Source organism: Limanda limanda, chromosome 9 (assembly GCF_963576545.1).
Source record: "Limanda limanda chromosome 9, fLimLim1.1, whole genome shotgun sequence".
NCBI classification, from domain to species: domain Eukaryota; kingdom Metazoa; phylum Chordata; class Actinopteri; order Pleuronectiformes; family Pleuronectidae; genus Limanda; species Limanda limanda.
This window is the reverse complement of record NC_083644.1, coordinates 23,852,915-23,874,350: the sequence shown is the minus strand read 5'-3', so window position 1 is coordinate 23,874,350 and position 21,436 is coordinate 23,852,915. Positions and strand designations below refer to the sequence as shown.

The 21,436-nt window shown below is 38.8% G+C and overlaps 1 protein-coding gene across 5 annotated transcripts in view; it reads right to left on the bottom strand.

Annotated features, from left to right (window-relative positions):
- Window positions 1-392: 392 nt before the first annotated feature.
- Window positions 393-21,436, bottom strand: part of gabrb3 (gamma-aminobutyric acid type A receptor subunit beta3) — a 46,208-nt gene continuing 25,164 nt past the window's right edge. For 2 of the 5 annotated variants that reach the window (XM_061077762.1, XM_061077766.1), the window contains 6 exons: window positions 12,367-12,587; window positions 11,994-12,076; window positions 11,274-11,411; window positions 9,283-9,435; window positions 3,233-3,477; window positions 393-740 (listed from right to left, as the gene is read on the bottom strand). In XM_061077762.1, the coding sequence (XP_060933745.1) occupies window positions 393-740; window positions 3,233-3,477; window positions 9,283-9,435; window positions 11,274-11,411; window positions 11,994-12,076; window positions 12,367-12,587 (1,188 nt within the window). Of the gene's footprint in view, window positions 741-2,637; window positions 2,722-3,121; window positions 3,478-9,282; window positions 9,436-11,273; window positions 11,412-11,993; window positions 12,077-12,366; window positions 12,588-21,436 lie in introns of all 5 variants that reach the window. The other 3 variants (XM_061077764.1, XM_061077765.1, XM_061077763.1) reach the window with 3 other exon arrangements.

Sequence of the window (21,436 nt, the reverse complement as noted above, 5' to 3'; positions counted from 1 at the left end):
TTATGTAATAATACAATGAATCATCGTCAGTTGTTTTGTCAGTCGCAATATGTTGTAACAAAGTGACCACATTTTAAACTGAAATTATGGGTACAGTTTTTATAACTGACCTAAAACAATATAAATAAGAGTCTGTGCTTCAACCCATGAGATACTGTACAATGTCCCAGGTCTCCACATGAGTCAGAACAGAGCAGTGTCATTCACATTCATACACATTCTGTAGATAAATCCTCGTGGTGATGGTATATGCGCACACTGCCTGAGTGACAGTTCTCTGATCAAAGTCTGCCCTGCTGTGTAAAAAAAAGTTCATTAGGGTCACACCATAATGTTATCTCTCATTCAAAAACAAGAATGAGGCTGAGCTTGGTTTAAAAAACATCAGTGCATTAATTGACATAATAAAGCCAGTAGATTAGGTTGAAGAGGGAGAAGGTGAAGGGGAATATTATCCGAGACCATCTGTCGATGGCGTTCACATCGGTGAGGTCGGGGATTTTGATTTTGAGCTGCGAGGATCGTCTCCGCAGACGGGTCTTCTTTAGATGTGCGCTTCTGTCAAGACTGAGGCGGCCCGGCTCCCGTGGCCCACTCGGCTTCCTGTACTGGACCCCCGTGTTGTCAAACATCATGGAGGAAGAGTTGTGAGTCTCGCTCACGGTGGTTGTGACCTCATTCCCTCCCATCTCGTTGTGGATCTCCAAGGTTGTCAGCAAAATGTTCCCCTGGGAGTCGACCTGGGCACAACAGACAGGAGCAGCGTTAAAAATGGGCTGTGAGCTAAGGCTTCAGTGACTGATGACACATGTGCAGCATACGTCAGGCCCCGGGGCCGGCGTCTCATTGCAGGCTGATAGATTACAACCTGGAAACAGAGAGAGCGGCCTTCAAAAGCAGGGTTCCTGTCCCAAAGTTAAATCACTTCTCACAAATCAGCTCAAGGACTGGATGGCTCTAATACTAGTGTCATGACAGCTATTTCTTCCCACACGAAAACAAATAAATCATTCAGACCCATGTGGCAAAGTAGAGGCACAAGGTGTACACATAAATAAATATGGTCACAATCCATGAGAGGAAGTGACAAAGTGAATATTTATTTTCCTACCCTGGTCCCACTTCGGTGCAAACTAATGACGACCAACATGCGTCCTCACACTCTCAGTACAAATCATTTATATGTATCTGTGCCATCTAAAGGTCAATCCAGAATAAAACTTTCCACTGATCCCTTGAAGAGCAGCACATGACAGGAAACAAAACAAGCAATATTGGTATAAATTCATATAAATACTTCACATGATGCCTGAACAGCTTTATAAACCAGTTAAAGTCACATTCTGTCTTATTTCTCACAGAAAAACCTGCACTTCCACATTAATATTTGTTACATATTTAGTAATGACATGCTGAGGGGAAAATTGATATTTGACATTTATTTAAAGATCATTTAGACAACCCAACAGAAGTCTGACCGTCCTTCTTCTCACTTATTTAAACATTTGACATAATTCATTTTCACTGAGGGATCTACTGAACCTCTTGTAGACGCTCCAATTCCTGGTCAAAACAATGTGAAACATAAAAGGAATATTAAAAAAATTGACATTGCTGATCTTGAATATACCTACGAAGACTGCAGGTACTAATGGAAAGACAGTAGTAGTAGACAGTAATATATTAATGAAATACATATAAATCTAGCATGTCATTGCTAGTGGTGGATTGATCTTGGATAAATATTTAATACATGATAAGAGTTATTGTAGAATTAAAGGTAAGTCCAGGACCCACATTTTTTAATTTCGGGAAAAAATATTATGTTAATTTGTTTACATACAAGTTATGTTATCATAATTATGATAATGAGGATGTTTTAGTCTGCATTTGTATGTCTCATTGCAGGATTATGCAAAAACAACTCAACTGGAGCGGTGGGTCATATTCAAAGGAGGAATACAACATTTTGGTGCAGATCTGGATTTGGGGGCTGATCTAGGATTTTCTACTCTCTAACATTGTGAGATGTTGCGTTTTCGTACATTTTCATTGCTTTATGTCTTGATAGAGGTATGAAGTGTCTCTGAGTGTCTTTCTAGGTATGAGTTTCTAGTTCATGTTCAGTTTTGTTTTATTTGAGTTCATTGAGTTCAGTGTAGATGTCATTACCCAAAATGCTCCATAATCAGTAGAGTGAAGAATACAATTCTTCATTATGAAGTGATTTTCTTAGTTTAATAATTTACTGTATAGGATATATTAAATGACTTTTCAAGTTAATATTGCAGTGATAATGATTCTCAGTATTGAGCAGCCCTGCCAACAATTACGAAGTAGAGAGGTTGATGACTCCTGCAGTATTACACAACAATGCAGACATCTACATGTATCTAAGAATAACATTTTGGTTTGCATAATTAGAAAGCAGGTGAAACATGAGGACAATACCAAGGTAAATCACCACAGAGGAAAAGGCAACGTACAGGAATTTGTGATGGTGATGATGACGGACATGGCTGCTGGGGATAAAGCACGTTCCTCCGTCACACGAGGAGGTCAAACTTTGCCCTGCAGCAGCGAAGTTTGGCTTGAGGTTTCACAGATATGACACAACAGGAAGTGACAGACACTCACCCGTTGTGAGGGATGACGCCCTTGTACCTGATTGGACAGTTTAACAGATGAAGACTTGCAATTGCCTCCTTCCAGAATGGAAGACTATCCAGGAAAAACAAAAACACACGCCTTTGTCTGAGCTGTGTTCTGGTCTGAGAGAGGATGCTATGAGGACCAGTCAGGCTCGGATGCGACAGAGACTTGGAAATGATTTAATCTAATTTTAATTATATCCACCTAAATTTGAACGATATAGGAAAAGACTCCAATGCAAATTGTATCTTCATTTCAATGCTTGAAAAATAATCATTGCTGTTGACATCGTAGTTAAGATATAATGTAATTATTTACAGGACTTCTGTATCTAGAAGCTGCTGGCCATGTTACAGTATAAAAAGATAATCTGCACTAAATGAGTTGGTTGTCAATAAATTCCTTACACCTCTGACAATACTCTTTCATGGAAAACCAAGCTTCATTTAATTTAATTTGCACAATATACTGAATATCTATATACCACAAATATTGCTATTGATCTCATCATCCTCATCATCATACAGGTTGACATTGCTTGTGTAACTCGTGTGAAATGAAGTGTGACTGGTTTCCTCACCTTGGGCCTGTCTAATTTGTTGCGCTCATTTATGACCTTCTGTGCCTTCTCTGCCAGCTTCTTCTGCATCTGAGGACCTCTCCCAAAGAAGATGTAGTTGACAAAGGCATATTCCAGCAGAGCCAGGAAGACGAACACGAAGCAGCCCATCAGGTACATGTCGATGGCTTTGACATATGGGATCTTGGGCAGAGTCTCTCTTAAATGGGTGTTGATGGTTGTCATGGTCAGGACAGTGGTGATCCCTGAAAGAAAAAGTAATCTTAAATATTTAGGTACAGATTCTTTTGTTCTGTCATGTAAGAGCCTGAGCGCCAGTGAACTTTGCTATATGACACATTTTTATATGCACAAAGATTTATGTCTTAGCCATTAATATACGATTAAGATACAGATAAGAGACATTTATTTGTCCCAAACACATGCACAGACATGCACAAGCACACTCATGCAAGGAGGGAAATTTAACCTCTGCTTTTAACCCATCTGGTGCAGGACACACAGAGCAGTGGGCAGCCATGTACGGCGCCCGGGGAGCAGAAGTTGGGGGAGTAAGGTGCCTTGCTCAGGGGCACTAGACAGGGTAGGGAGAATCCTCTTTTTTTTTGGACAGATCAATCCAGGTTCGTCTTTTTGTTGTTTCTCCGTGGAGTCGAACCAGAGACGAACCAGAGACCTTTTCTGCCCATAGTCCAAGTTTCTGCAACTAGTCCACCGCCTCTCCCCATTATGCAGATGTATAGGTATAAAGGTGAAGGTAAAGGTGAATTTATGTAAATGTCTATTAAAATGGTATTTTTTCCAGTTATACTATTCTGCTACAGCTACAATACATAAAGTTGGGAGATGTTCAAAAGACAAAATAAAAAAAAAGAATAGCCAAAACTAAGCTGTGATAGGGAGATATAATCCTGATATATCCACAGGATATATGATCTACAACTGATCTCTGAGTAAAATACTAACACTGTACCTACTTAATGCTGAAATCCTAATCATTTATGAAAGTTAACACAACAAAGTAGATTGTATTCTGGTTGGACAACCCTGTTTGAATCAACCTCTGTCGGATGATATCAGTGATGTGCCAGTCAGAGCAGAGTGGACACCAGCTGCTGGGATGTGAAATCAAATGATTTACTAAGCAGTCAGTCTAAAGGCACACAGGTCACGTTGCTGCTGATAAGACTCTGTGTGAGAAGAACAGCATGCAAAGGAAACAAGTCTCTGTAACCTCATATTTAAATATAATTAGAGGAGTGGAATAAATTGTCATGGCCCAATCCCTAAAATTAAGGTTTACTCATTAGAATTATATTAACTCATTAAGAGAGAAGAACTTTATTTGTATGTCAAGGTCTAAACATGAGACATATGAGTCACTTTCATCTGCTGCAGATACAATTCTCTCCAACCTGGTTATGAACCTTCTCCTTTCTTTAGATGAAACTGCTCCACTACATGGTTTACAGCTCAGAAAAGACTCAGCAAATACAGCAGCTAAATGAACCGCAGTGTCGTAACGCTCTTGATATTGTGCATAATCACTAACAAATGTGTTTTGTTTTTAGTCTCCTGGATGTCGCCAGCCTGGACAGTGTGTCTATTTCTGTCAGGCTTACATAATTAGACGAAAACTGTTGCACTGTACTGTATGTGTGGGTGTCAAGAGAGCTGTAGGTACATGGCATCGATTTCTGCATATCAGAGGCAAGAACAAGAATCTAAAGCCTCTTGGAGCTCAGAGGAGATGGTTTCTCAACAAACCCTCAATCAATTTCAGTGCAGTACTGTGGATTTTACCCCTGACATCACATCAGTGATACTAGTACATGGGCGGGTAAAGAACTGATAATGCCATAGGGTGAATTTTGGAAATCTAGGAAATTTTTTACCATTTTGACTTCCGCGACCTTTTCCAATATATGTTTTACATATTAGCTCAACATATTAAGAAAATGTATTTTATTTAGAAATGACATAAAGGTATATCAACGTGTAAAAGTAATCAATTTTTCATAAAGAACCCTAAATATCTAAATAAAGAATCTATAACATTTGTTTGAAACATTCTATTAAAGGTGTATCACATTTAGAAAAAAATCCAAATCAACAGCAAGCAACCAAAACTGATTATTCTTTCTGTAATCCACCATTAGGTGAGAGACCATCATCATCATGGATCAGCCCATTGTCTCCTCCACATGTTTAGTTAAACCAAAGGCTGCAGACCACGGGACAGACTCTTCTGTGCTTTGTGGATCATCTCTGTCCTAGAGAGCAAACTGATTATGTGCTGGTTATCAGTTGAAACAGACAGGGACAGACTGTATTTACCATCAATGCTACATCTCTTTGGTTTGTCATTTTTTTTTACTTTAGAAAGTCCCTAAATGCATTCAGGATAAATATCCTCTCAACCATGATTTATAACAACTCTATGTTAAAGTGATGTGCATTAGGCTGCCGTGGGCATTTAAAGAGTTTATAGGTAGGTGTTTTGTTCGCAATCCAAATCAATACATGAAACGAAAAGTAAAGTATAACATACACCCCAGGTATCAGCATGTCTAGTGTCAAGGAGGACATCAATTAGTTTGTGGGGTTGTAGGTTATCTTAAAAAAAAGCTCATTCATTCATCATATATGCTGTACCTCCCTAGTATTGTTTTTTATTGTTTTTCTTATGTGTGTTGTATTTATTGTGTTTTAATGTTCATTGGATGCACCAATAACCAGAGCAAATTTCAGGTAGGTGTACACCTACTTGGCAATAAATACCTTCTGATTCTGATTTAGAACCACCTGAATGCTAGAAGAATGTAAGGTAATGTTAGTAGCTCTGTCCTGCTCTAAAATTTGGGAACTTCAAAAAACAGTATACCACGTTGGTTAGCACACATCCTAAAAATCTAGAAATCAAATACATATACATATAAAATACAATTCTCAAAATCATATTTTAGCCATAATTGTTCCAAAAGTAAAAAAATTACAAGTAACATCTAAATATAACCATGTAAAAAAAAATAAAACTGCCTTTTGGTTTTGTGAACTTGGTCAAATCAATATCCTTTGGGCACATGGGGGTCACATGTCTCTGGCATGGCTATTTTAGTCTGGGGCTGAAAAGTTTGGGAATCTCTCTTCAACATGGATCATAACCTCATGAGGATGCTACAATTTGGCCTGGAAATAAAACAGCTTTAGCACAGTTTTTTAAACAGGTGTATGATATGCATATTAACCTGTTAACTAGGTTCTTACCTTCTTATCTGTTGTTAGCTTTATTAGCCAGCTACAATAAATCTACCAAACTAATTGTTTGCCTGCTAGAGATGAGAAACCATTCAGCAAATGGTCAATTACCTGATATAAATCTATAGACCAGTGAGAAACTAAGTAAATATACAGTATGAACTCTTAATGTCCCACATTAAACATAAATTCCCACTTATCTAACATAAGCCTCATAGATATACCTACATATGCAGCCTAGTTATGGAGATATTCATGCCACCATAATGGTGGAGAGGAATGAAACCTGGAGCAAATCATATAAAGATAATTGAATTTGGATTTGGATAATACACTAAGTGTAAATGGTTTCTAAATTGCATTGATCTTGCATTGTCTCAGACAGTGGTTTTCTAAAGGAGGAGGTGTTACAGCAGTTCAACCAGAGGAGTGTGTCCCCTGAACAGGTCTGACCCTGGAGAGGTGCTTCTGTATAATCAGCCTCATCCTTCTTATCACAGCTGATGTTTAAGGAATGCTGCAGGAAGCTGCTCTTTCTCGCTTGAGTGCACAGATGATGAATGAGGATTTCCATTAAGGCAAATATTTCAGCAGAGATCAATGCAGTAGAGAGGAAGTCGGGTGTTTTCCAGCGAACTGAACCTCAGATCTGTTTCAGTCCCAGAGGCCTGTGGAAAGTGCGAGTAGTCACTCTCCTATTTCACCATTGAGCATCTGACTCAAACAGACTCGAAGCACAAACGTAATTGTACTTTCAGTATGTATAATTTTTCATTCTGTTTTATTTTTGTTTCTTATTTATCTCAACATATGACTAACGTGGGAATAATTCACCACTAGCATGTTATGTCATATCACAATCTTTTCCTGCCATGCCCATGACCCAGGGATGGGTCACAGAGTTTTAGTTCCAAAGCCATAATTTCTTATAAAATAATTTGAGTTATTTTAATATTTTTCTACTAATCCATTTATGACAGCAGGACAATTTTTTAAAGTTCAAGCTTTGAATTGGAACCAGATGTAAAATTATAACAATGTGATGCATCTCTTTGAATTTGTGATTATTAGCTACACCTTTCACATGACACATCATAATGTGATCTATTGTAAATATAACATATTCACTAGTACTGCTTTAACCACCACCAGTGCACTAATCTGAGGCCTAAAAAGCAATTTCTCAATACCTCTGTGATTCCACTAACTATTGGAAAAGGTCCCATCCCCTTGTTATGATCTGTGTTTGCCAACAAGGTCTAACCCATCATCCTGTCAGGTCACAGTATGGTAAACTTCATGAGCTTGACATGAGCTCACAGCAGACGCTTTATCCACACTGCAATGCCTCAGAGGACGAGGAAAGGCCATCAATCATAGGCATGGTCCATGAAACAAAAGTCACATTTTCTGCTGTGTAGCCATCCATTCAGAGCATCTCATTACCTCCCACTTAAATGTCATCTCTTTCTTTTATGTCTATCTCCTATTTTTAATCTGTTCTTTATGACCTGTGTGACAGCGATGGTTCACAACTGCAGCAAAGTACCATCAAATCTGTGGTTTGTGAGGAGAGATTATCAAATCACAAACTGAAGAGAAATGTGGAGTTAGAGCAATTAAGAAAGAATAAAAGCTTGGTATTATTTATTAATAGAACCCAACCACTTTATTGGTTGGCCCATGAAATGTTGGCATCTGCATTTATGTTTGCCGATATGAAAACTTTTATTTTACTGAATAAACTGTAGAGAAGATGTGCAGTTTGTTAACATTTTACTTATATTTCAAAATTTGAGGTCTAGATATGTGGTTAGATGTGTGTTTTTTATTTTTTTTAATATTTATTCAAAATAAAGCATACATACATTGTATGATTAAACTGTAAAATATCAATATAATATATGATATACATATTATTAGTGTAATGGTATCAGAAAGTTATTCTAACTACCTCATTTTAGTATCAGCATTAAGCCCAATAATCAATTTTATGATATAGTAAAGCATAGTTGTTAACACATGTTGCCACACCCCAGTGACTTTGCACCTTTTTTCACAGATAAAACAGTCTGTAACTCCATCTCAGGCAGAATTACTGTGTAGCCTCTCCCTCTCACATCAGACCTCTGTATAGTTAATTTGGCATATTTCCACCACCTATGCAGCATAGACAGAAAACGTTCAGCACCTAAAGGCCTGCTACCCGCTGCCTTGACACTTCTTTAAAGACATTTGAACTGAATAGTACCAGATATACAACAGATAGTCAATAGTTGTCTTCAGTCAAGGCTTCTTTTATTTTCACAGGCCCCGTAGACCATAGTTATTCAATCCCTTTTTTTAAAATCCATTCAGGATTCCTTAGCAATAAATAACTAAAGCCCCATATCAAACATACACTTTTAAGATGGATCATTGAAAAGTCTGTGTTCAAGAAAATTTATATTTTCTTGGTGCAAAACAGTTTCTTCAATATTTTTCAGCCTGTGCACACGGCAGCAGTAAGACTGCAAATCAAGTTTTGTCTATCAAGAACACTATAGTGCCATGCTATATTAATGTCTCCTTTTTTTCTAAGATAAATATTTTAATTTGATAGGAATAATTGTTCTGTTAGTTTTAAGTTTTTTAAGAAAATAATTTTGACTTGTTGGATATCCTAGTATCTGTCGATATCAGATATCCTAGATTGTCACTGTTCACGAACCATACACTCAAACCATAAAATACAACAGTCTATCTGAAGGTGAAACCACAGACCTGAGGTCAATCTACTGGACACATCATACCTAATGCAACTCTGGCAGCCGAGGCATCATAATTTATCCAGAAAGACACCCAAGACAGGATGGTGATGAGGATGGAGGGCATGTACGTCTGTAGGATGAAGTATCCGATGTTTCGCTTCAGCTTGAAGCTCAGAGACAGTCGAGGGTAGGCACCTGCAGGAAAACAAGTCCAATGTGAACAGGGACACAGCTTAAACCTTTAATTCAAGAATATTGTTATGATTTATGTGGCAATGGTCTCATGAAATGGTTTCATCACCTTAGAAAGTGTGGCCTGAAATGCAAATCATCTGATACAATTTAGACTTGAGATATCTGTGCGCAAGGACCACAATATACAGTACAGAGCAAAACATGACCACACAGACAGGTTATGCAGCTATCAATATTAGGACATTGCATTAAGGAATAGTTAGATATTATTATTATAATGTCTGTTTCATAAATTGGATATAAAGATAGATCACGTGTTTCCACTTTCTTCCACAGCCCACTATTGATGATGTAATGTGGAGCCAGTCTGCGGAGTAGCAACCAGGGGACCAGCCGAACAATCACAAGTCAGCCTCAGCTTTCAATCATGACAATTTACTCTTTAAACTAAATTACTAATGAAACAAATTTACTGGAATAGTTAACACTTTATCAAACATCAGTGTGATACGAACTACCTGAAATGATTTCTTTATTATGACTTTTCAGCTGGCCCCATGTCTTCTCTGCCAACATGGAGGAGACAGGGACTATGACCGATACTGCAGCATGCCACCAGGAGGCGGTCAAGACGCTTTGGCTTCACTTTTGGGGAGTTGTCATGTTGTCCACCTTTATATAAAGTCTATTTCCTGTATTGTGGGACTAATAAAGGACTTCTAATTCTTATAATAAATATAATGTGATTTAATGATGAGATGTTAAATGTTGATTCCTTCTGACAGAGCCAGGCTAGCTCCCAGTCATAATGCAAAGCTAATATCTAACCTGCTGCAGCTGTAGTGTCGGAATTTAACAATTACAGTATGAATATGTGAGTGTTGTCATCTGTGTTTTGTAAATGTGTACCCAATCATGCCATTGTAAATAGAAAATGTTAAATATTACAGACTTGTAATCAGCTCTCTCAGTATCATCCCCCACAGAATGTTCAGTTAAAATATCCATTCTCCTTGTCACTAATTCAGCAGTGGGAATAATCACCGTTTTGGTGCCTCTGAGGTTTTGTTTTACAGGAGAATCATTTGTGCTTTCTGCTTCATGAATACATTACACCGCTGTAAGTACAGCCACCTTTCCTTTATCAGGAGCTTGAAGAAACAAAGGGATAATTGCCTCCTATCCCTCCACAGACATGCCTCTCAATAATTATTCCCAGTTCTTGTGTTCTAGTGTGAGAGGCCATGATATGATGAAAAATCCTTTAATTAAGAATGTATACACTCTTGCAGGAAAACAAAACACAGGAGATCTGCTGACATTTGGGCACCTTCAGGAAAAACCTTAGAGACTTTTCCCTCTCAGCTTCTGACTAGGACTGATGGAATACCACAAGAAAACTAGTTTTCTACTACAACACAACACAAATGCAAAAGTCACACAACACAAACACTGCCACAATTGAAGTGAGTTACATTGGATGTTATCAATGAAATGAGCAAAGTTACTTATTTTAGATCTTATTTCAGAGCTTTTCAAATGACATAAAAACACCCCTGAAGCAGAACTGCTGAGTTTTGAAGCAATGAACTCTTAATAAATTATTTCATGGGATGGAGAAATGCTAGAAATGTAACATTTCCTGCCGCTTTAAGGGCATGGAATTGAACACGAACATTGATGCAGTGGGATTTCAGTTTGAAATATTTAAGCAAAAGAGGCAAAAGTGCTCCGCAAGATGCTATCTCATGGATTTGATGAGAAATATAAACAGTTATGTGTGAACTGAATAGCATTATTTGGATTTCTGCCCTCTTCCAGGATGACTCTTCACTTACCTGTGGAAAAGACCACATTCCTCGACACCAGTTTGTAGTCCACTATGGAGAACTGAGGCAGCTCGATGCGCGTCACCCCCGTCACTGCAGTGTCTCCTCCTTTCCAGTAGAACTCTATATCATCTGTTGTGTAACCATCTGCAAAGAGAGACATAGATGACGAGGTGAGACGTGATTCTTATGAGTGAAATAGCTCTGAAATTATAGTCGCCTCATTTTGTAGTATTAATCATGTTTTCTGTCTACTGTAGCTGCGGTTGATTTACAAGAAAACCTTAGAATCACATGGACAAGTGCTGCTTCAGATGTAAATCTTTACAGGGCTTTGTGTCCCTGCCGGCAGACACACATACCAAAACGCATGGAATCCTTGCATCCATGCAGAGTTAACGGCAGCACAGAGAGACATATCATCAAGATTTATGAAGTTGGACAAATTATGACCATTCTCTACTGTGCTGCTCCACTGTCTGGTTAAAACCTCTCTGTATAGACCAAGTGGCTTTGAAGGAGAGGGTGAAGCAAGCAATCTCCCTGAGATACGACGTCTAAATAAATCGAAAGCAATTCAGCAGTCGGTGCAGTTTCTGTCTCCGCGAGATGAGGAGTGTGAGAACTTTTTACGACAATTACAGTGCGGTTCATATTTGTAAGTGATGAAAAAGTAGAGCTGTCCGCTGTATTTCTTTACGAAGCACAAGACGTGGAGCTAAAACTTACAACTCTCAATTTCCAGGGTGCAGTTCTGTTCGTCCAGTGGGTATCTCCTCAGATCCATCATGCAGGCTGCTGTCGTCGTGATTCTGAACCAGAACAAAACCAACAGAGGTCGACTTACTTAACCGAATAATTGTATATACTCAGTAGAATTTAAGGAAACTGGTTACCTTACATATAAAGCAAGGCCAACAAAGGAGGATCAGTTCAAATATTATTATTTTTTATCCTAACAAATTGCCATTTAAAGCCAATGACAAAAAGTAAAATTGAATCAAACAAACAAAACCCATTGAATAATTTTGAATAAATAAATAAATAAATAAATATTTCTCATTGGGCCACTGTTGGAGAAGTTGACAACAGCAGTGCTCACCTGAGGCCGTAAAGAACAGTGCCATCTGGGTGGAGCCGAATCATACGGTTCTTTACGGTCACACCATGCACAAAGGACTTCTTATCATTGAGGAAATAGGTGTCAGGGACCCAGAGCTGATCTGCTACTCTGTTGTCCAGTGTCAGGTTGAGAGGAATCCCTGAATAGGCCAGTCTCTTATCTCTCCAGTACTGCTGGAAGTACATGGTCAGTGTGTAGTCCTGTTGGAAGCAAAACAATAAGTCAGGTGGCTTTACTTGCAGTTAAACATGAGTCAGTGATATTTATTTCTCGAGGCCATTGTAGCCCACACTGTCTGAACTGAATGTTTTTTTTCAGCCCACAGTTTAGGATGGATTTTTAAAACAAAGACAATATTTAACTCCGATTCTCATCAGTCTGTCGACAGCAAACGTATTTCAAGACCTGCGTCAATGACAAAATCCTTCTCTGCTGTTCTGTGTGCAGGGATGGATGGAGCGATGGATGGATGGATGGAGCGATGGATGGAGGGAGGGATGGATAGATGACAGACAGACAGACAGACAGACAGACAGACAGACAGACAGACAGACAGACAGACAGACAGACAGACAGACAGACAGACAGACAGACAGACAGACAGACAGACAGACAGACAGACAGACAGACAGACAGACAGACAGACAGACAGACAGACAGACAGACAGACAGACAGACAGACAGACAGACAGACAGACAGACAGACAGACAGACAGACAGACAGACAGACAGACAGACAGACAGACAGACAGACAGACAGACAGACAGACAGACAGACAGACAGACAGATAGATAGATAGATAGATAGATAGATAGATAGATAGATAGATAGATAGATAGATAGATAGATAGATAGATAGATAGATAGATAGATAGATAGATAGAAAGAAAGATAGATACTATGGTATATTATCAGCCATATGTGCTATGATATGAACCTATTTTAATAATTTACAACAGTATCCATCAAACACAAAAGCTTTTCCAGGCCATTAATGGGCCTCTTTACTAGCTCACTTTGCTCGGCCTTGTTCTGCTGACTAATGTTCTCTTAAATAAATAAGCAGGTCTCAAGAAATAAACAAAAAACTTGGCGGCACTAAAAATGCCTACATTTCAATTCTCTGGTGCGACGGTATATTTATAATGAAGTGGTTTCGAAAAATACCCGGATTTCCTTGGACATAAAAATCCATATGTCTTTTTTTTCATCACTGAACTAATAATTAGTACAAGCTGGTCTGTGTTGTTCTTCATGTCAGAAACTGCTGACACTGATGTATCGTATATGGACTGTACTACCAATGTGATACGACTGGCAATATAATATAAAATATTATGATATAAAAGAACATGTTAAAAGTTACCTCAAGTAATGTCCTTTATACTGAAGCTGCCAGTTAAGAGAAATGAAACGAAGAAGAAAACGGTGCATCTGACCACAGACGTGGGCCACAGACATCTTTCCAATACATCAGAGTGAGTAGTGAGTATATCCTGAGTGTCTTTCCAGAATATCCCTGCATGGCTTCAGACCTGGCTGTTTTACTTTTTTTATTCTCTGCAGAAATGCCTTCACCCTCCCAACTCTCTGTGACCTCCTGTGAACAGAAGATGCCCTCATTACGCTCCCACCCCCTCACAGCAGAGGTGTGGGTGGGGTGAATCAGCTTTACACAACAGCTCTTACTCTACAGAGATGGAGCTCATGTAGAGGAGCAGCCCTCTCACTCAATGTCTGGACCGCAACTATTTCTGTCTCTTTTACATCTTCACATCTCTCCTCAGCTGTTGTCCTTCCCTGCCATAAACATTAGCAGCTCAAAAACAACACTGTCTCGATGGACACAAACAATGCAACCTCCTGCTCCACTGCAGTACCCTGTAATACCTGCAGGGTCCCACAGGGCTTGAACCATGCCTCAGTTTATTTCTCTACAGGGAGATTAATGTTGGTACACAGGGAGCTTTCCTCTGACAATCACACTGGATATCTGGATATCTGTAACTTTTTAAATGAAAGGCACTGGCTAATCTGATATATACACATGACAGTTGTCTAATTATTTGAGGAACACAATGTGATTGAACAATGAATGATATTAAATGTATTCAATGATGTTTTGGCTTCTCTAAAAACTATAGAGCTAACAGTATGGAAGGACTTAAATGTGAACCTTACTGAATCAGGAATGGTTCATGAATGTTGAACATATAATTGGCTCGTCTTTGTAAATTGTGGTTCCCTGATTTAGACAATTCCTTGATCTGCCACTGCCGATATTCTGATCTCCTTAATACATACATATTCCGCCAAAATTACCAGTCACACTTTGTTTTCCTGGTTATAAAATTACATTTGCATTTAGAATAAATTCTGAATGCAATGGTCACAATATGATTTATATTTTAATTAATAAGCTTGTTTGAATATTGTGGCTAGTTGAACCAGTTCAAATCAATATCAACAAATAGTAAAAGCTGAATCAACAAAATATATATAATATATATACAACTTGGCAGGAAAAACCTGTTGGAGGCACTTAGCACCATCCTGTCCCTGAACAATAACTCTTGTGGACTAAGTACTTTTGCAATGCTTCAGTTCAGTCGTTTTCTTTGGTTATGTCTTTGTGGACTTCGATTAGATTGTTGTTCTTGAAAGACTGTTTTGGGGAAACTTTTCTTGTTCTTGTATTTAGTTGTTCTTAACTTTATTTTCTGTTTTATTTTGAAGCAACTTTCCTTTATTGTCTATGTCTTGGCTATTAGAGCTGTGTCTCAATTCTAGGGCTGCCTCATCTGGCTTTGTGGGCTGATATGAGATGGTCTGATCTTTCCAGGATTTCCATGATCGGTGTCACCAGCTCTTTGGACACAACAAGAAGATTTCCCTTTGACTTTGTCAGTTCAGAGTTTTTTGTGCCTTTCTAATTGCAAAAAGAGACTGTTAACCTGCTGATTTAATTAAATATTATTTTCTGCTCTGCCCATCCTTGTCTGATGTATACATTTGGGTCAATCAAGACAAATTCTACTGAAAGATCTAATACCTATTCAATAAAAGATAATTATCATCAAAAACAACTCAACACAAAGACGTATACACATATGGAGGAGGTTTCGGAGGGGGAAGTGGTGACAAAGTGTTGGCAAATGCATATCAGCAAACTAATAGTGATTGTCAGGTTATAACGGCTTTGCTGTACCGTTGCTTGAAAATGATTGGCCAGGACTTGTCTGCCAGTAGCCACACTGCTACTGAGTGAGCCAATGATTCCAAAGCTGAATGAAAAGTTCATGCTAATTGGCTAAGGCAACTGCGGAGTCTTGTAAAATGCTAAAATGTGTTTCCACCCAAAAAAAATTTGAATTATGGAGCAGCTATGTTGCAATTGAACCTCCGGTGCAGACCATAGACCAGAGAGTGACAGACTGTAAAATCCCATGATATGCTATGGCTATATCAGATAACAAAAGCTTTCAGCATACAGTGGAGCGATTGGCCACAAAAGAAGAATGTGAAGATACCTGCAGATGTTCTTGTGTGTCTTTTTTGTGTTTGGCACTGAAGGGTGCTGTTGTTTGTTGTCAGATATGAAGACCACAAGAGACAGAAAGAGGTTTGTTCTCAGCACCAGTGAGTAAATGAGGCCCAGTGGGAGGACGACACTGTCATGTCATCTTCAGCTCTGAGAGTTCACATTCTCATTCTCATACATGGTTACTTTGTGCCAGTCAAACATCGTCTATGTCAAGTCAACACCACAATATCTGCTGGGAATACAGGAATAGCACTTACACCACACAAGAGGGAGGGGTTTCATCACTCCATGAGACAGCTGACTGTTGCCATAGGATTCCAAAGTGTACTGTAGGTGTTTTACAAACAACGTGTTTCATCCATTTTGGTCACAGCATCCTCCCACGCAGCATTTAACAAACCAGTCATTACATGACTTCCTTCCTTCAACCACATTAAAACAGGCTACTGGTAGGAGCTATGTTATGAGAGAAGAGTTGCAGGTGAGCTATTTTTGTTGTATAGAGAGATCAAGAGAAAACTTCATTATGAAAGGTGTTCAATCTAAGATCATGGGTTAAATAGAATGTCTCCTGTCTAAATTCAAAATATATTTTTCGGGGGGGGGGGGGGGGAGTGCACAATGATAGAATTGGAAATCCATTCATATATGAATGAAAAATGGACAAAAATACAAGAGCAACAAGTAAGATTATTTAATGTTTTTAATAGCTATGCATTAAGCAGTTTATGCTGCTTGGTTAGATGCAGTGAAGCCTAAAGCCTCAATGGGTCATGTCAATCTTTGATTGTTTTCCCTCCAAATATGTCAAACTATTCACACTGTTTAAGTATTTAAATAGCATGTGAAGCTTTTGAATAAAGTCCATAGAAAAAAATTTTTTTTCCATTTGAATGGAGAAAACTAATAACCTGGTTCCACCAAGATGAATGTTTCTGTCATGCAAACATTTTATTTTCAAAGGCAAAGACTGAAAGCAATCTTGTGAGCTGATTCAACTTCTTCTGCCGTCCATGACTGCCCACTGCTCTGTGTGTTCACTGTGTGTTGTATCCTGTGTGCTGTGTTCACACGGATGGGTCAAAAGCAGAGGACACATTTCACCCATGGCATGAAGTGTGTGTGAATGTCTGTGGGACCAATGAAGGAATCTTAATATTAATCCTGCCACAACTTCCTGCACCTGGTCCAAAAGTCCGAACTATCCACCAGAAATGTTGCACTGCAAACAACCTTAAATGGTTTGTTTTATCCAGACTGAGACCCCCCCAGACCAAATTTGTGTCCATTTAGCACCATTCACACCTCGAAAGGTCTGAAGGTCCTGAATGAATTGGGTAGTTGTAAAAGCTCCCTAAAACATGCCAGTTAGGAATCATTTCAGCTCTCACAGCATTTTCTCTCAAAGCTCTACAACCTAAAACTAATTTGATCTTACAGTATAAATCGAATGTTCTTCCCTCAGTCGTTTTCAACGGGAATCTGGTTGTTCCTTCAGATAAAAACTACATTTTTACCATCTTGTTAAGAGTGATGAAGGATTCTGCTGCACAGAGGATATATATTCCTGTCGGGTCCCAACCCGCTAATCGCAACACTCATGACTGTTCCGGCACGGTGTGAAACTGAGCATGTTGTGTTTAGGCGACTCCAGTATTTCTAGCTGAGTTCTTCTTACAGTCTGAGGAGCTGAAGCCTCAGCCCTTCAATATAAATCGGAGAGAACATCTATAGTGTGATGTTTTTAAGGGTAACACTTTCTCCATGCAGAAGGTGGATAATGTTAAAGTGCCAACAAGGATGGGTGTTAAAGCACATAATGGATTTTTCTTCCATCTGACTCATAGTGTCTTTGCTGAATAAATACAGAACCACAATGCCGGGATGATCTGCTTAAAAGCTTAAGGTGCTTTATATGCCTGGACAGAGTCTCTGTGGGGTCACAGCCAGGGATTCTTCATAAGTACAAAAATATTGCAGTTTGTTCTTAGAGTAAACTTGTGTAACATGAACACCCACCTAACAATGATTATTAAAAATAACAACAGAATGGAAAAGACACAGAGCGATCTTAATGTTGGAGCTAAAAATAAAGGAGCGGAGCAAGTTAAGTCAAAAATATATTAATATTCTCATCTCCAAGACAACAGGCTCTGCAGCTCGCCCACACGGGCTATAACGGGCCAACACCTTGTGTGACTCTGTCTCTTTGAACACGTGCCACCAACACCTCTATGCACTCCTCATCTAAAGGGAGAGAACCCTAATGGTAACAGTCATCAATCTCCTTTACATTGATTTGGCTCCTAAAAAATCTCTAACATTATTAACATGATTGAAAGACAGATGTTATTAAAGTGTGTGATGGTTGTTCAAAATCTTGTAAATAGGTTTGAGTTGAACTGTTCTATCCATAGATAGATAAATAAATAGAAATAATATATGTACATATATGTATAATTAAAAAAAAGCAATACAAGTTAAATACAGAGCTCTTGTCTTTGTAATAAAACTTTGACCACTGTACTGTGAACTAATCTGTGGCTTAGACACAAAAGCCAATCAACTTGTTAAAACTCAGGTGGTAAAGTACATATAAACCATAGATCAACATTAGAGCTTGACCAAACAAACCAGCTGGTGGATAAATTGGCGGATATTAACTTATTGCGGAGATTAAAGAGTAGAGAAATCCAGTACAGAAGAGGGTTGTGAAAAGTCGATTTTTCAACTGTGCAAATGTCTGCAGAATTGGGTCCGGAAATTGTCCAAACATTGCCTCTCACACATGACCAACATATCAGGCGATTCTTTGTTCAGACGAGTTCCCAACACAGAAATTTCCACCGCATTCAGAAGAGAGGTGGTGCAGCAGAGAGAGGCAGAATGTACGGATCCATTTCGCTGTGGAGATCTCATGTATTTGTTTACAGCACATTGACATCAGCCCTTTTTACCGAAAGCTCTCTTGACATCTTTCTCTGGGTCTTCTACACGTGGGGCGCTGCTTTTTCACTGTTTAATATTGGTAATCCTTTTATTTTGGCTTTTAATCCAGGTGTCAGTATTTACTACGGGGCTGGCAGGAGAAACTCTGGAGAAAGTGCGGGACCTCTCACATTCTCACAAATATTTACGTTCACATATACAAGACCCTCTTGAGAATGTCAAGAGATTATCAAGAGTGCACGTCTGACGGCCGCTTATGTGTCTCAGTCAGCTTGTCAAAAGAACGTATCCATAAGTTATCCATATTCACAGATCTTTCATGGATTCATGAAAATAGTCAGGCCCATTTAAGCAACTGATATCTATGAGTGTGAGAATTTGATGCAGCTTGATTGAGTCTAACTGAAATACAAATATATATCTAAGAATCATTCTCAAAGGTCAGTTTAGCTATAATCAATATTTTTCCGTAGTTCCTCTTCATTGATATTTGACATTCTGTAAAATCCTTAAAACTTATTAAGATGAGAAGATTGATACCACTCTCATTCGTGTCCAAACAGCAGCTGGTTAGCTCAGCCTTGTCCATAACAAAGTAACAAACTATACCTTCCAGGCAACTAATTAACAGGTTATATATAGAATGTTAATTTATTGAAAATCTTGACAGGTCAAAGCTAACAGATCAGTTACTGATGAGCTTCAGTGTCTTGCCAAAGGACACGTCAGAATACAGATTGGAGGTGCAGGGGATCGGACCACCGACCTTCTAGTTAGTGGACCACCCTCTCTACCTCCTGAGCCAGTTGCTACATGCAGGAGACAACTTCAAACCAAGCAAACACGCTAAAAACTACATCTCTGCCTTATCCAATTATTTGTTGAAGTAAATTCTACCTTCACTGATCCATTGCAGAGAAAGTAGATTTTACTGACACTGCGATGAGAGAATTCACGGAGACACAATGTCCTCAGATGTCTCTTTGAAGACATCTGAGGACATTCAAAATAACAGGTTAAGTGAAATGACCCACTAAACTCTGATCGTCACTCAATGATCACAGGTCAGGGTGTGAAAAGGGAAAAAATAAAAATAAAATAAAGGGAAAAGTGCAGATGAAAATCTGACAAGGTGTGACTTTCTTATTTTCCTCTGAACTCATGTGAAGACACTCAGAGACACGGCACTAACAGGAGAACGTGTTGAGGCAAAGAGACAACACAGACACACAGTGCACTGCAGACCTCTTACAGCACCACTCTCAACTCTGCATTAACAACTGACACTGATTTACTAAATGTGGTCTGTGATCCTGTTAACAGATTAAAGGTTACTGCAAATAACCGGCCGGCATGTACAGACACTTTCTCACCAACACACTTTAAAAGCATCCAGTCAGCAAGTCAAAGAGGAGCTACAGAGACGAGGTAGATAATTCATGATCAGTTAGTGTAGTAAGTGTTTCTTCCTCCTTCACATAAACAAAAATAAAAACAATGCCAAAAAATGTACATATTTTTCCTTATCAATTAGAATGATTCTTTTGCATTTGGTTCAGCTGGATCTGGCTTTTTGAGTTGTTGTTTGGACAAAGTGTGTCTCCTCTCAGTGTCGTCTGGTCAGGCTCAATAAGGAATTACTCAGGACTCATGTCTCTCCTGCCAAGTCGCTCAATAGATGACTGACAGATCTCATTTTCACTTGGACATCAAAACGAAGCCGTCCATGATCTGACTGGACACGTCTCTCACTGAGCTGTCGAGGGTGTTGGCTTCACATCTTTTAACCGGACAGACATGCCAGCTATTCTTGAAACGTAAAATCAACCAAAACCACCTACTCACAAATAAAAGGTCTGAGGAAGAAAAAGATGCCATATATTCAGTTGCTTCAAATAACTGAAGCACTTTTTCACAGATTCTGAGTCAGTTCAGCATCCGAACCCTCTCCATACATCAGTGATTGTTACAAAAAACATTGTCACCCAACTGATTTTTCAGGACAAAACCACCATGTGAAAACTAAGCTTGTAAGATGCAGTCTGACATTGTGGGGCCAAACTTTAACCATTAACTGTCGTATATTGTACAGAGACAACCTCAAAGGGCCGGAAACACAAAGCTGGGACCATTTAGAGCCATGACAAAGAAGGCAATAACAGGACCAACAAAGGGGTATGAATAGATGAGATGTAATGTTTTAAAGTGCAGGAAGGAGCAACGGCTGTATTGTTGCTGAGGCTGCTGCAGCTACAGTAAATCAGAGGGAATGTGGCGTCAACACTCCTCTTGGTGAATGATAAGATGGACTGACTCCTTCTTGCACATATCTCACTGTGGAATCTGTCAAGTATAGATATTTCAAATACACTAAATACACAATTTTGAATATTTCCATGCAACTGTTAAGTAGTAAAAAGAATAAAAAACATCATTTTTGTAATAACTTAGATTTTTGTTCACTTGTTCACAAAATCTGTCCTGTATGTGCCTCAAGTCTCTTTTGAAGTAGCTTTAAATATGAAATGTGAATAACTGCATCGAGTATACATGAC